Raw genomic sequence first — 16,883 nt, 5'->3', positions numbered from 1 at the left:
TTCTCTTATTTTTTATTCAGATTGGAGAGCTGCAGTTTGTCAGAGATCAGCTGTTCTTCTCTGGGCTCAGCTCTGAAGTCCAACCCCTCCCACCTGAGAGAACTGGACCTGACCTACAACAAGCTGCAGGGTTCAGGAGTGAAGGGTCTGAGTGGTTTTCTGGAGAGTCCAGACTGTAGACTGGAGACTCTGAGGTCAGACTCTGTTTTATTTCTGTGCTCAGATGAATGTGATGTGAAAGTTGTGTTGATACTGAGCTGCAGACATGAGGCTGATATTCTACTGATCCACACTGAGGCTGTAGGACAGGGTAGGCAGGCGCTCACAGACCAAGACCAGGGCTGTGGGGGGTCGGCACCTCAGACAGCTCATCACACAACAACCTCACAACAAACACATTCATGCACAATGGTTCACACAGATCCAAGTCTTAAACATGTGCAACACCTTTTCCCCACAATCCATGCCGTCCTGACATCAGCTGTTATTAACACACAACTCAGATCAATAACAGGATCACATGTTGGAGCACCGCTCACATCACACAACAAACCTTTAACACAATCCACACTCAGACCTGAGCAACAAGGATGTTAACTGTACACAACAAGCTGTTATTACAAGGTTTACCGTACCGACCAACGGCCACCGTAGCTCAGGCGTTGGTCTCCCGTCAGATAAAAGCTGCTGTTGTTCTTCAGATGAAAGCTCATTAAGGTGTTCACCTCTCCAGTGGAGCATCACTGCAGTTGAATTAGCTGCTAAACTGCTGGAGGCTAAAAAGCCAGGGGACACGTCTGTGTGTTGACCATTCACCACCGTTATTATCATTAACGAAAACGAACGAAGTGACGAAAACTAGAATTGAAATTTTTTTTTCGTTAACTGAAATAAATAAAAACTATAATCAAAGGAAAAAACTAAAACGTACTGAAATTATAGATAAAATTCCCTTAGTTTTCGTCTTAGTCAATTTCGGATTGATATGAAATCGATTCAGGCATAGGCTCCGATTCCGTGGCACACGTTGTTATTTATATTGTAGCGTCCGACCCAACGTAACTACAACAACATAACACAAACTTATCTGACAGATCTCACTTCTTCCTCTGCTCCTCCTCACTCACTCACCTACACACACACACACACACACACACACAGACACTCACTCACACACAGGACACTGTCTTCCTCACTCACCCCGGCCCCTCAGCTGCTCATCCAACCTGCCCGGCCCGTACCATACACATTGACAGTCAGTCAGTCAGAAATCACACAACTTAAACATCATAACAAGAACATTACTGCGGGGTCGCTACAATATTACTGTAACAGCTGTGCAGTAGCTATTGAGTCTCGTTGCTACGTGGCATGATATGCGCAGCAGTGTTTGTAGAGCCCGGTGCAGGGGTGCTGTTCACCTTATGCTACTTTATGTTACTGTAAATACAACACAACATGTGAGGTAGGCTACTGTAAGCCTATTGTTACTTTACTGTACTGGTATGTAAAAAAAACTGCAGTAACTGAACACATGTTAAATGGTATCTTTTGAGTTTTATTACACAATACTTGCTCTGATCTTTTTGAATCATTCAACTAAAAAATAACCCAAAGTAAGAAAAAACTAAAACGAATAAAAACTAAACTAAAACTAAGCGTTTAGAAAAAAATTTAAACTTACTAATACTAGCAAACCCGCTCTAAAAACTAATTACAACTAACTGAATTAGAGAAAAAGAAGTCAAAACTAAATAAAACTAAACTATAATTAAAAATCCAAAACTATTATGACCTTGCCATTCACCAAGGCAACGTGAACAGAAGTGCAGCTCAGACATGGAGCAGTTAAGTTAAGAGGCAGCGTAGCGTTGTGCCTCTTCACCTCCATGTGAACGACAGTGGCTCAGGCAGTAGAGCGGGTCGTCCAATGATCGGAGGGTCGGCGGTTCGAATCCCGCTCTCTCCCAGTCTCTGTCGTAGTGTCCTTGGGCAAGACACCTTACCCAACTTGCCTCGTGTGAATGTGTATGAATGATCATGGTGGTGGTCATTGTGCAGCCACGCTTCCGTCAGTCTGCCCCAGGGCAGCTGTGGCTACACACGTAGCTTACCGCCACCGGTGTGAATGTGTGCTATATAAATTGAATTAATAATAATATAACTCTCTGTGGGAACTTACTGCACATGTGCAAACAGCCACATACACACCGTACTGACAGAAGAGGCAGAGCAGCTCTGGGCCTTTGCTCTGTAATACTACACATGGCTGAGTGGTTTGTGCAGCTGCTGCCTGGACAGAAGCTAACTCTGTTTACTGGCTTTTATTAGACCATGAAAATCACCACATTCTGACACATTGAACTTGTAGTAAAGTTATCTGAAAGTCCAAAAGAATCCAACTTTAGATGAAGTGAATAAATCAAAGCCCTGACTGCACCTCACTGGTTTTTAGTCCAGTCTCTGTTTCTCTTCATGTTTCACCTCCACTACAGAAACACATGTGATGTATCAGACAATAACTGATCTATAATCAATAGCTGCTGGCTCCACCTCTTTCCTGAGGCTCTGTGATGTTTGTAGTGAAACATTCAAAGCCAACATCCCATAATAAGCTGGTTTCAGGTTTTTCTGTCTCTGAGCTTCATTCAACATGTTTCTACACGTTAGTTGTCATGGTAACAGAGTTCAGCCTCACATGTTTGTTGTCTTGAGCATGGTCAGTAAATCTCTGATCAATGTGGCTGCACAACATGAGTTTGTCTGGATGGAGCCACAGGTGGAGCTGACAGGTGAAGAGGCGGAGTCACTGCGTCTGTGTTGAAGCAGCAGCAGCTTCTCATGAATATTAATGAGCTGTTTTCTCTCTATGTGACTGTTTAACCTGCTTCCTGTTGCTTCAGCTGTTGGACTTTGATTTTCTAAACTTGTTCTTTCTGAAGCTTCTTCAGCTCTGAACAGATGATGAGACACTGAACGCTGTCAACAAGGAGCTTTGTCCTCAACTCACTGCTTTTATTCTTTATTCAGATTGAGGAGCTGCAGTTTGTCAGAGATCAGCTGTTCTTCTCTGGGCTCAGCTCTGAAGTCCAACCCCTCCCACCTGAGAGAACTGGAGCTGAACCACAACTACCTTCATGATTCAGGAGTGAAGCATCTGAGTGGTTTTCTGGAGAGTCCAGACTGTAGACTGGAGACTCTGAGGTCAGTTCACTGACTGTTACTGTTGTAGATCTTAGATCTTTGATCCACAACTGAACCTGATTGATCTTCACTCAGAACTTGAATCATTGACTTTGATGTCATGAATGAAGGACGTTTGAAATAGTTGTTGTCTCATGTTTCCACTTGTTCTTCTCTCACACTGACAATGACTCTTCACTTTCAGCTCATTTCACTCAGTCTGATCAATAATCAATGATCTGATCACTGCAGCTGTGTGTGTGTGTGTGTGTGTGTGTGTGTGTGTGTGTGCTCTTGTTTTCATGACAAATCAGGACATTTTTATGATAACACACCTTCACTATCAGGACACAAGGAAAAATGAGGACATTTTTGACGTCCTCATTTTTCTGAGCTCTCTACAGTGTTCTAGACCTCCCCAACATGCTCCCAGACCAAAAATCTCCAATGTCCTTAAAAATCACAATTTTAGGAAATAAAGTGTGTAAGTGTGTTTAACATTTTTGCTCATCTTCGATTACGCCAACTAGTGGCCAGTTTTGGAACTTAACACACTTTTAACACACTTTCAGTGACGTCACTCTGCAGGTCCTCATATGTCACTTTGTTCAGACACACTAACACATTTGAAGCATTACTGCAATATACATATTCCATACAATTAGAGTCAAATAATAATAATAATAATAATATTAATAATAATAATTCCCATCAACATCTGGGTCTTAGGTGCAATAAGTAATCTCACCAACAGTAGCCTAAGGCAGGTTAAGTGGGTACAATGTATTGTGCAAGAACAACACTATTTACAGTACTGGCAATAATCATACATTGCAATATTTATTAGAATTATTACATTTTTAATAATTATAATCAATACTCTTCAACTCTGTAGTAAACAAGTATTACGCACAGTAAGCAGTAGGGTTGCAAAGGGGTGGAAAATGTCCGGTAGATTTCTGGAAACTTTGCATGGGAAGTTAAACTGGGGAATTTTGGAAATATTCCAAGTTGGAAACTTGCCATGGGAATATATGGGAATTAATGGGAAATTTGGGGTAATTCATACAAACTGTCATGCAAGCATAAACACAAACATTTTCTTTTGTCATCACCAGACATGCATGCAATTGCTCACAGCCTTTCCTTCTGCATTGGCTGGGGTAAAATGTATCTACATTGTTCTGTAGAATAAGATGAGAGAAAAGTTTGTAAAAAATGCTAATGCAATGCTATGCACAGATATATAAATAGTTAGCTAAACAATTGGAATGGTCTTTAAAAATATGCTGGATAAATGAATAGAAAGGCTAGATGAATAGGTGAATACTCCTAAAACAGCATGCTAAATCAAACATAACCTACATTCTTGTGTGAAAAAAGGCCAGCTGAAGGCAGAAGAAACACATCACAGTTGAGCTAGCTAGCACCATGATAGCTAGGCTCTTAAATTGTCAATGCAATGATGTTAGCTAGCTTACATTAGCATATCTGATTTACTTTTATTTGCTTGTTAAACTTGCATGCAGTAATGTGGCTTCAATAGTCCTGCTGTAGTGTGCAGGATTCTAGAAATTAGCTGTGCATGTGATTGAGGAATGCACAGAGCAGGGTAGTAATTCAACTGAATTTGTATTAAATCTTGTTGTTTTAACCAAGATATAAGCAAGATATTTTTTTAACTACACTTAAATTCCCTGTTAAAGGCTAACCAGCAATTTTGCAAATTTCCCATTATTCCTGTTAATTCCTATAAATTCCCATATATTCCCCTTGATTCCCATGGACAGTTTCCAACTTTGAAAATTCAAGGAATTTTGTAAACCTAATAAGCAGCACCATAAATTCTCACAGTGAACAACAATATTCTATACTCTCATTCAGTAGTTAGTGCTCAGCTCTGTACAGTAAACATCTCAGTGTCCTGTACAGTAATCAGTCTTAAGCAGAATAAGCACCACTCAAATTCTCACAGTGCAATTGAGAACAATAACAACAACATTCTATATTCTTAATAAGAGTTTAGGATATTGTTGTTATTGTTCTCAATTTCACAGTGAGAATGTATAAGCTGAATACGCTGACCATGCTGAGTGCGAGGGAAGGTCTTCAGGATCTGTTGTGCAGGGCCACCAGCTCTTGTTTGAGGAATGTCTGGAAATATAAAAAGTTTCAAAATGAGTCTGTGGAAGTTAATCCTCATGATCAATGCTGAAATTCCAAAATTAAAAATGTGTTTTTCCTCTTGTTCCCACAACTGTATGTTTGAGCTTGTGTATGTACTTGTGTATGTATGTAAACAGTCTTCAAGGGTCAAAATCTACACATACATCATTATGCACGGTACTTCTGTTACTTGATTTTGAATGTGTTTACATGTACATGTATTTACATTACTTTGCAGTATTTTGTAATTGTATTTGACAGGGCTAATCAAGTTCAACCTGTGTGAGCACATGCTTTCTGCCTTAACCAGTGCAGTGGACTGTCCTTCATGGTAAACATATAGATTTTCTGGACTGCAATAACTATATAAAATGTATCTTACTTTTTAGAATGTAAATGTTTGAACGCCATAGGAGAAGGCTAAGGACATAAACAAGTGATACATGCTTATTTGTTCATGGTCATTTACTGGCAGGTGAGGTAAGTACTAGTGGTTCTGTTCAGTAAAGATATCTAAAGTGCTAATTTACCCTCAATATATTGTTCATGTACATGTTACGATGATTAATTAATTGAGTTAAAGCAGAAGTAAGTGGTCCGGTCGTTTTCGCTAATGCTGCGTTCCAGGCAGGCTTTTGAAATCGTAAATTACAGCTTCAAGCCACGACTTACGACTTTGTAGCGTTCCAGGCAACACACTCGTGTTTTTCCGACCTGTTTTACCGGTGAAAGTCACTATAACGGCCACTCGTAACTTCTGACCGGTGAACTCGTACCAGATCGAACTGGTACGACTTCACGGTCGGAAAAATACGAGTTTCCTTGAACGCACCATAACAGTCCTCGTCCCTACGTCGCCACATTCACGGCGTCCCTTGGCTGCACACACAGCCCTGCATGCCGTTCTCTCTCCTCATTGGATAAAAACTGTAGGATACGATAAATGTTTTCTCCTCGACTCAGAGCAGAGCAGAGTGACTGACAGACCCGTGTTTCAGACCAAACACTCTATAGAAGTGATTGCTGTCGGAAGATATAACTATTTAAGTCTTATATTAACACAAATATATCACTTACTTCTGCTTTAATATTAGCTTGATGTTAGTGGAAATCTCTGTTGTTGTCCACATGGAACCAAAGTACTGACAGAGGATTTCATATTTTGCATCAAAGTAATGATGATTTCTGATTGTTCTGTATGTTGCAATTGAAAGCTGAGTGAACATGGCCACCAGTGAACAAGTAGGCTAAGTAACAGCCCACCACCACAGCAACCACAAATGGAGTGCATCATCCACTGCTCTGATGATAGAGATAAGCTGGTTTCATCTCAAAGTGTTGACACCTGGCCAGGAGTCTGAAGCTGAGTTGTCAATGTGAACTTCCACGGCAATTTGCATTGCTGTTGTGTTTACTGCCAAATATCCCACTTTTCATGCAGTGTGGAGAACTCTGCTCAGGGCAGCTCGGATACAAAGTCATGCTCGGGTTTTGGAACTGACAGAAGACATTCCTGAGGGACAGATTCCAGCAATCTATTAACACAGAAAGTGCTACAGTATCTTCTCTATAAATAAAGTTCATTGGTTGGAAAAGAAAAGCAAAGTGCTGATGGCTCTGCTCAAGAGAAAGAATATAACGCTAGGGGAACACTGGGAGCAGAGCGCCAAGATCGGTTTATGAGATTGGCAAATCACTGCATACTGTTTTTATTTACATTTTACACAGCGTCCCAACTGGACTAGAATTGGGGTTGTACATGAACAATATATTGAAGGTAAAGTTAGCACTTTAGATATCTTAACTGAACAGAAATACAGAACCACTAGTACTTAACCACGCCTGCCAGTAAATGACCATGAGCAAACAAGCATATACCAGTTGTTTACATCCATAGCCTTTTCCTATTGCATTCAAATGTTTACATTCTAAAAAGTAAGATACATTTTATATAGTTATTGCAGTCCAGAAAATATGTTTACCACTACACTGGTTGAGGCAGGAAGCATATGCTCACACAGATTGAACTTGATTACAGACATCCTGTGAGTAGTGTGGCCTTACAAAATCCCTTTGAGTGTGTCAAAGTGTATTGCTCTTCAGCCCTGTCAAATACATTTATAAAATACTCCAAAGTAATGTAAATATAGTATTTGTGTTTTATGTCTGTGATGCTCCCTGATGCCACAGGGATAAAAGAAAGTATCAAGATAATAAGATAATGACAAGATAATTCACCTTTTCAAAGTAGAGTATTTTATTCAATCTCATAACATGTCTGGAGGGGATCTTGAAGCATTGACAACTTTGAAATAACATACTGAGGTGGTCAAGCTTTACTCGTCACCCAAAATGTTCCAAGAGACAACAACATTCCAGCAGGCAAGCAATATAAAAGAGCAATTTGCATATTGCTATATGGTGGGTTAGTAACATTTTTAGTTAATTAGTATTCTACGGTACCTTAGGAACCTTTAGGTACAGCAAAAGTAGGTTGAACTGGGAGGTTCCTGCCGCTGCTGCTGTCATCCAGTTCAATATGGTCATCATCAGGGTCAGTCTCTCCTCCCTTTGTGTAGGCCTACCTATAAGTATTGATTGACATAGCCAACACTTCATTAATTATATTTTAAATTAAAATTTCCTTATACTTTTTACAATAGCCTTGTGTAAAGTGCAGATGTTTAACAACTATTAAAACACTATTAAAAACCGCACAGTACACAATGCCAGCTTCATTTAGTAATTAATTTAGTCATTAAAAGTGGGTAATTAAGTTACTTTATTCACTGAGCAACTGTTAAATCCTTTAGAACAACACATTATACTACCTTTTTTATAAAAATCATCTGAATTTTCATCTTGAGGTCCAGAAGTGCTGCTCTGGTTTTCATGACAAATTAGGACATTTTTAAAACAACGCACCTATATAACACACCACAATCGGGACACTGGGGAAAATGAGGACATTTTCACATGCCTAAGTGTTGGTTAAGAACAGTTTCCCGTGAAAACGGAACCAAATTAACTGTAACAGCAGTTAACATTGTTGTGACAACTCTCAACAACTTATAAACGTTGTTCTTACCTGAACTCAGGTGCGTGCTGCTGAGCTTCGACTGTAAACACGACGAGGAAAGTCCGTGACTGGTGAAGTTCCTGCATTGACCACTTCCTGTATAAGTTATCTCTTTCAAAATAAAAGCCCTCTTGAGTTCTATAAACAGATCAGCCTTATTTTGTTTCCGTTTGATCATACTGCGGCTGGCAAACAGCTTTACACAATGATTGCGTTTGAGATCAGCGTTGGTTGGTTGGTTGGTTAGTCAGTCAGTATTGCAGCATCTGATCAGATGTTAATTGCCAAAGCAAAGCCTATCTGAAACGGATACGACCGCAGCGGAGCTCTCGGTGAACGGCACATCCGGGACCTTCAGCGCTCAGGAGACATTTAATCCTTCGACACATCCACCATGCGGTAAGGTTAGCTAATTAGCTAGCTAATTGGCTAAACGGAACTCAAACACGCAGTTGACTCAAACGAACTGGAAGGGATGCATTATAAATGGTAATTAATTACTTTTGCTTAATCTTCAACAACAGATTGTAGAAGTTGTTGCTAAATATAACTGTTCATAACAATGCAAACCTGAGTTAAAGGGACGATTCTCCAAACAAACATTTTCATCTTCAACTGCAGAGACAGTCAAAGTCCTATTTAACACAATGATACTAGTTATTCAGTACAGGTAGAGTACAGTTTTATAATGATTTTATAGCAGGATTTATCTTTGAAGTTGCATTATTGGTGCTTTGGTAGGTTAATATTATTTGTTAAAGTTTTTTAATGTTTAATGACATTTGCACAGGGTTTGCACTGATCTATTAGCCTGATCAGCAAATGAGTTATGAATAATATCATTTATAAGTCCTCTTTGATTCAAAATAAGTACTGGTCTTTTTTTTGTACTTGTCTCGTTGACTTTTTGTCATCTTCCCATGTAGATGTTTGCAGGTTGAGGAGTACATGGCCAAGTAAGGAGCATGACAAAAAGAAGAGCAAGACTTCGTCCTGAAGCTGAGGCTACTCAGTTTATTTTATCTGAGGATGACAAGCCTTGTTTAAAGGTCCAGTGGATCAATGACTATAAAGGTATGTTAGATATCATTCCCGATGTTTACTGCGTGAACATTACTAGACATCATGGCGACATAATTGCACAACACAACAAATTGCTAATGAAATTTGTTGCCATCTATTTTAACAATAATTTTTTAACACTAGAACCGCCAAGACGGTCTCACAGACCGTTTGTGTTTTTCTTATGTAAATTAGGTTTGTTTACATTAAACCTACAGGTCTTCCAGTCCGTGACTTTTCCTAAATATATGTGTTTAATGGTTTCTGAAGCTTACAACTTATTAAAATGAAACACACTCGATTTCTGAGCAATTATACCTCGGACCGCCAGCAGCGGTGTGTGGGACCGCTGCATATAAACGGCAGTTATAGATCGCTGTGTCCAGCTGTGATCACACAGCAATTATTACAATGTTTCCATTTTGCAGTTACCGCGCTTCTTCTTTTCACTTATTGTTTTCCTATGTGGCTATATTTATTTTTATATGAAAAGAGAGAGAGAGAGAGAGAGAGAGAGAGAGAGAGAGAGAGAGAGAGAGAGAGAGAGAGAGAGAGAGAGAGAGAGAGAGAGAGAGAGAGAGAGAGAGAGAGAGAGAGAGAGAGAGAGAGAGAGAGAGAGAGAGAGAGAGAGAGAGAGAGAGAGAGAGAGAGAGAGAGAACGGCACCGGGTGTACGTAGCTATACGGGCAATAACTGAAACAGGCCGGTTAGAAAAGAAAAGGGAAAATCAGAGAATACAGGATATGTCCAGGAGACTCCTCGGGGCGTGAGGGAGGGGGGATCTGTTGGTGGCTCAGGTAGTGATGAGGAAATTGTAAGCTGCATCTGTCAGATATACACATCTGTCAGCTGTCAGCTGACGTGTGCTCCGTGCAGATGTAACGGAGGTGCGCGGACTGTCTGTGTAACGGAGGTGCGTGGAGCTCCGTTACACAGACACTTACAAACTTTATTTTGTGGGCTCAGGACAGACTAGATCATGATTAGTCTGTGTTAGATATAAAGCGCCATATATATAGCCTACTCACTCTCGGTCATAATGATTAGGCCTATTGAATTATAACGTAATAATAGCCTAATTCTCTCGGCTGCTGTCCAGTCCGGTAATAACGGGTTTCTGTGGGCGTGGAGCCTAAACTACGTAGTATCCAGGTAGAACAACTGTAAAACACTGGAGTTGATAACAAACAGGCCTAGAAAAAATAAAAATCCAGTGAACAGCGACATCGACTCTTGACATGAAAGCAGCACATGTGTCCAGATGCGTCACTTTCAGCTGTAGGCAGAAGCGTCTGCTGTAGGTGCAACAAGCGGTGCTGTAACATCACTCAGTCTAACCCCCCAACCACATCCAATCAAGACTCCAACACAACATAATATGAAGAAGGACTAACACTACTAAAAATGAAATCTTATTTTTTCCACTTACAGAACTGTATGCGACTGGAAACAATGTAATTACACGTGACGGTCTGGGAGACCGCTGTGGCGTTTTAAGGGGGATTAGAATGTTGGCGGTTCTAGTGTTAAGTGATTTTATCGATTGCAGCCCTAACCATCAATTCCAGACATCACCAAACATCATTCAGATATTTTTCTCACTGTTAAAAAGTCTTACATTTGTTTGTTCTGCATATGTTTTGTCAATACCTGATCAGCTGCAGTTAGTAAACCTGATTTGGATTTTATTACTTGACACTAATCAGTGAACTTTTGTGTATTAGGACGTGGTGTCTTTGCCTGTGCACCAATTGAAAAGGGATCCTTTGTTGTCGAGTACCGTGGGGAGATGATCTCACAATATGAACGGGACAAGCGGCAGAAAAAGTACACAGAGAAGCAAAATGTTTTCCTGTTTGATTTTGAGTGGAACAATAGCTCATGGTGGTAAGTAAAGGCCTATAAAAGATTAATTGTTCTTTACAACATTATGGGTTTAGTGGAGAAAACTTAGATATATTTCCTTGTTCGATTTTAGCATTGATGCCTCCCATGAAGATGACTCAATGGGCCGGCTGGTTAATGATGGCCACAAGTCCTCAAACTGCAGAATGAAAAAGTTGATAGTCCAGGGTAAACCTCATCTTTGCTTGTTTGCTATGGAAGACATCCAAGCAGAGAGTGAAATAACCTATGACTATGGAGAATCTCAGTGGCCATGGCGAGCTCTGGTGAGTTAATCCTCTTCATAGATTATACAGTCAAAGATCTGATAAGTATTAGGAGATAAAAAGATACATATTAAATTAAAATGATTGAAGGTAATTTCTAGTTACAAGATCAGTTCACATCAGTGTGGGGTTTAGAGCTTTCTTTGACAACAACAGAAGAAGTTAGAAGTCAGGAACATGGACTCTACATGTGTTAAGTCGTCATGTCCTCATATTGTTTTAGGCTGTGAAAGACTTGAGTGTGTTTTAGTTGATGTCCTCATATTGTCTGACCCATCGACTATACAGTGTGTGTTACATGTCCTCATATTGTCTGACCCATCGACTATACAGTGTGTGTTACATGTCCTCATATTGTTGGGTAGCAGATGCTGTACAGTGTTAGCAGTTTCTATAGAGTTTGGCATAATGAGCCCAGATCCTCATGTGAATTATGTTCAGTGAAACAAGTATGATCATTTGTTTATTGATTAGTCAGGATTTAAAGTACAGAATATCTCTGACACTGTATTGTTGTTTTTTGTTGCAGACACCAAGTGTTGAGATCCCGACTCACTCACTTCTTGGCCTGCAGGAAGTTGAGAGATCCACGTCATCCATCCAACAGGTAATTACACATTAATTTATTCTATTTGGAATTAATTATATGCCTCAGTTGGGCCCAGTGCATACATGAAATGCCCTTTCACTGTATTAAAACAATCAGTTTGTTTCAAATGTTCACAATATCATCAATATCAATATTGGATTTCTGGGGAAGTAGATCAGATCACATCAGTGTGGGGTTTAGAGCTTTCTTTGACAACAACAGAAGAAGTTAGAAGTCAGGAACATGGACTCTACATGTGTTCAGTCGTCATGTCCTCATATTGTTTTAGGCTGTGAAAGACTTGAGTGTGTTTTAGTTGATGTCCTCATATTGTCTGACCCATCGACTATACAGTGTGTGTTACATGTCCTCATATTGTCTGACCCATCGACTATACAGTGTGTGTTACATGTCCTCATATTGTTGGGTAGCAGATGCTGTACAGTGTTAGCAGTTTCTATAGAGTTTGGCATAATGAGCCCAGATGCTCCTGTAAATTATGTTCAGTGAAACAAGTATGATCATTTGTTTATTGATTAGTCAGGATTTAAAGTACAGAATATCTCTGACACTGTATTGTTGTTTTTTGTTGCAGACACCAAGTGTTGAAATCCCGACTCACTCACTTCTTGGCCTGCAGGAAGTTGAGAGATCCACGTCATCCTTCCAACAGGTAATTACACATTAATTTATTCTATTTGGAATTAAGTATATGCCTCAGTTGGGCCCAGTGCATACATGAAATGCCCTTTCACTGTATTAAAACAATCAGTTTGTGTCAAATGTTCACAATATCAATGTTAGCATTACTTGTTTGTGAATAGCATAGCAGGAAGAAATTGGCTATACCATTTGTTAGCTCTAACTTCCCCTTAAAGCATCAAATTGATCTTTATTCTCTCTAAATTGTATATATTTGTTATCATTTTGCTAATGTTTTGTCCATTTAACATCTGCTGATCAGTTTACATGATTGGATTTCTGGGGAAGTAGATCAGTTCACATCAGTGTGGGGTTTAGAGCTTTCTTTGACAACAACAGAAGAAGTTAGAGGTCAGGAACATGGACTCTACATGTGTTAAGTCGTCATGTCCTCATATTGTTTTAGGCTGTGAAAGACTTGAGTGTGTTTTAGTTGACGTCCTCATATTGTCTGTCCCATCGACTATACAGTGTGTGTTACATGTCCTCATATTGTTTTAGGCTGTGAAAGACTTGAGTGTGTTTTAGTTGACGTCCTCATATTGTCTGTCCCATCGACTATACAGTGTGTGTTACATGTCCTCATATTGTTGGGTAGCAGATGCTGTACAGTGTTAGCAGTTTCTATAGAGTTTGGCATAATGAGCCCAGATCCTCCTGTGAATTATGTTCAGTGAAACAAGTATGATCATTTGTTTATTGATTAGTCAGGATTTAAAGTACAGAATATCTCTGACACTGTATTGTTGTTTTTTGTTGCAGACACCAAGTGTTGAAATCCCGACTCACTCACTTCTTGGCCTGCAGGAAGTTGAGAGATCCACGTCATCCATCCAACAGGTAATTACACATTAATTTATTCTATTTGGAATTAATTATATGCCTCAGTTGGGCCCAGTGCATACATGAAATGCCCTTTCACTGTATTAAAACAATCAGTTTGTTTCAAATGTTCACAATATCATCAATATCAATATTGGATTTCTGGGGAAGTAGATCAGATCACATCAGTGTGGGGTTTAGAGCTTTCTTTGACAACAACAGAAGAAGTTAGAAGTCAGGAACATGGACTCTACATGTGTTCAGTCGTCATGTCCTCATATTGTCTGACCCATCGACTATACAGTGTGTGTTACATGTCCTCATATTGTCTGACCCATCGACTATACAGTGTGTGTTACATGTCCTCATATTGTTGGGTAGCAGATGCTGTACAGTGTTAGCAGTTTCTATAGAGTTTGGCATAATGAGCCCAGATCCTCCTGTGAATTATGTTCAGTGAAACAAGTATGATCATTTGTTTATTGATTAGTCAGGATTTAAAGTACAGAATATCTCTGACACTGTATTGTTGTTTTTTGTTGCAGACACCAAGTGTTGAGATCCCGACTCACTCACTTCTTGGCCTGCAGGAAGTTGAGAGATCCACGTCATCCATCCAACAGGTAATTACACATTAATTTATTCTATTTGGAATTAAGTATATGCCTCAGTTGGGCCCAGTGCATACATGAAATGCCCTTTCACTGTATTAAAACAATCAGTTTGTGTCAAATGTTCACAATATCAATGTTAGCATTACTTGTTTGTGAATAGCATAGCAGGAAGAAATTGGCTATACCATTTGTTAGCTCTAACTTCCCCTTAAAGCATCAAATTGATCTTTATTCTCTCTAAATTGTATATATTTGTTATCATTTTGCTAATGTTTTTGTCCATTTAACATCTGCTGATCAGTTTACATGATTGGATTTCTGGGGAAGTAGATCAGTTCACATCAGTGTGGGGTTTAGAGCTTTCTTTGACAACAACAGAAGAAGTTAGAAGTCAGGAACATGGACTCTACATGTGTTAAGTCGTCATGTCCTCATATTGTTTTAGGCTGTGAAAGACTTGAGTGTGTTTTAGTTGATGTCCTCATATTGTCTGACCCATCGACTATACAGTGTGTGTTACATGTCCTCATATTGTCTGACCCATCGACTATACAGTGTGTGTTACATGTCCTCATATTGTTGGGTAGCAGATGCTGTACAGTGTTAGCAGTTTCTATAGAGTTTGGCATAATGAGCCCAGATGCTCCTGTAAATTATGTTCAGTGAAACAAGTATGATCATTTGTTTATTGATTAGTCAGGATTTAAAGTACAGAATATCTCTGACACTGTATTGTTGTTTTTTGTTGCAGACACCAAGTGTTGAAATCCCGACTCACTCACTTCTTGGCCTGCAGGAAGTTGAGAGATCCACGTCATCCTTCCAACAGGTAATTACACATTAATTTATTCTATTTGGAATTAATTATATGCCTCAGTTGGGCCCAGTGCATACATGAAATGCCCTTTCACTGTATTAAAACAATCAGTTTGTTTCAAATGTTCACAATATCATCAATATCAATATTGGATTTCTGGGGAAGTAGATCAGATCACATCAGTGTGGGGTTTAGAGCTTTCTTTGACAACAACAGAAGAAGTTAGAGGTCAGGAACATGGACTCTACATGTGTTCAGTCGTCATGTCCTCATATTGTTTTAGGCTGTGAAAGACTTGAGTGTGTTTTAGTTGATGTCCTCATATTGTCTGACCCATCGACTATACAGTGTGTGTTACATGTCCTCATATTGTTTTAGGCTGTGAAAGACTTAAGTGTGTTTTAGTTGACGTCCTCATATTGTCTGACCCATCGACTATACAGTGTGTGTTACATGTCCTCATATTTTTGGGTAGCAGATGCTGTACAGTGTTAGCAGTTTCTATAGAGTTTGGTATAATGAGCCCAGATCCTCCTGTGAATTATGTTCAGTGAAACAAGTATGATCATTTGTTTATTGATTAGTCAGGATTTAAAGTACAGAACATCTCTGACACTGTATTGTTGTTTTTTGTTGCAGACACCAAGTGTTGAGATCCCGACTCACTCACTTCTTGGCCTGCAGGAAGTTGAGAGATCCACGTCATCCTTCCAACAGGTAATTACACATTAATTTATTCTATTTGGAATTAAGTATATGCCTCAGTTGTGCCCAGTGCATACATGAAATGCCCTTTCACTGTATTAAAACAATCAGTTTGTGTCAAATGTTCACAATATCAATGTTAGCATTACTTGTTTGTGAATAGCATAGCAGGAAGAAATTGGCTATACCATTTGTTAGCTCTAACTTCCCCTTAAAGCATCAAATTGATCTTTATTCTCTCTAAATTGTATATATTTGTTATCATTTTGCTAATGTTTTTGTCCATTTAACATCTGCTGATAAGTTTACATGATTGGATTTCTGGGGAAGTAGATCAGATCACATCAGTGTGGGGTTTAGAGCTTTCTTTGACAACAACAGAAGAAGTTAGAGGTCAGGAACATGGACTCTACATGTGTTAAGTCGTCATGTCCTCATATTGTTTTAGGCTGTGAAAGACTTGAGTGTGTTTTAGTTGATGTCCTCATATTGTCTGACCCATCGACTATACAGTGTGTGTTACATGTCCTCATATTGTCTGACCCATCGACTATACAGTGTGTGTTACATGTCCTCATATTGTTGGGTAGCAGATGCTGTACAGTGTTAGCAGTTTCTATAGAGTTTGGCATAATGAGCCCAGATGCTCCTGTGAATTATGTTCAGTGAAACAAGTATGATCATTTGTTTATTGATTAGTCAGGATTTAAAGTACAGAATATCTCTGACACTGTATTGTTGTTTTTTGTTGCAGACACCAAGTGTTGAAATCCCGACTCACTCACTTCTTGGCCTGCAGGAAGTTGAGAGATCCACGTCATCCATCCAACAGGTAATTACACATTAATTTATTCTATTTGGAATTAAGTATATGCCTCAGTTGGGCCCAGTGCATACATGAAATGCCCTTTCACTGTATTAAAACAATCAGTTTGTTTCAAATGTTCACAATATCATCAATATCAATATTGGA

At 39.3% G+C, this 16,883-nt stretch overlaps 1 protein-coding gene across 1 annotated transcript in view; it reads left to right on the top strand.

Moving 5' to 3' along the window:
* LOC146986472 (uncharacterized) overlaps nucleotides 1-16,883 on the top strand; it is a 185,693-nt gene that overhangs the window by 112,309 nt on the left and 56,501 nt on the right. The window contains exons 22-23 of the mRNA XM_085780483.1: nucleotides 21-194; nucleotides 3,031-3,204. Of these exons, the coding sequence (XP_085636609.1) occupies nucleotides 21-194; nucleotides 3,031-3,204 (348 nt within the window). The remainder of the gene's footprint in view (nucleotides 1-20; nucleotides 195-3,030; nucleotides 3,205-16,883) is intronic.

This window comes from Trachurus japonicus, chromosome 6 (genome assembly GCF_045865225.1).
Source record: "Trachurus japonicus isolate A0001 chromosome 6, Traja_1.0".
NCBI classification, from domain to species: Eukaryota; Metazoa; Chordata; class Actinopteri; order Carangiformes; family Carangidae; genus Trachurus; species Trachurus japonicus.
The sequence above is the reverse complement of the archived record's forward strand: the minus strand, read 5'-3'. Positions and strand labels throughout refer to the sequence as shown.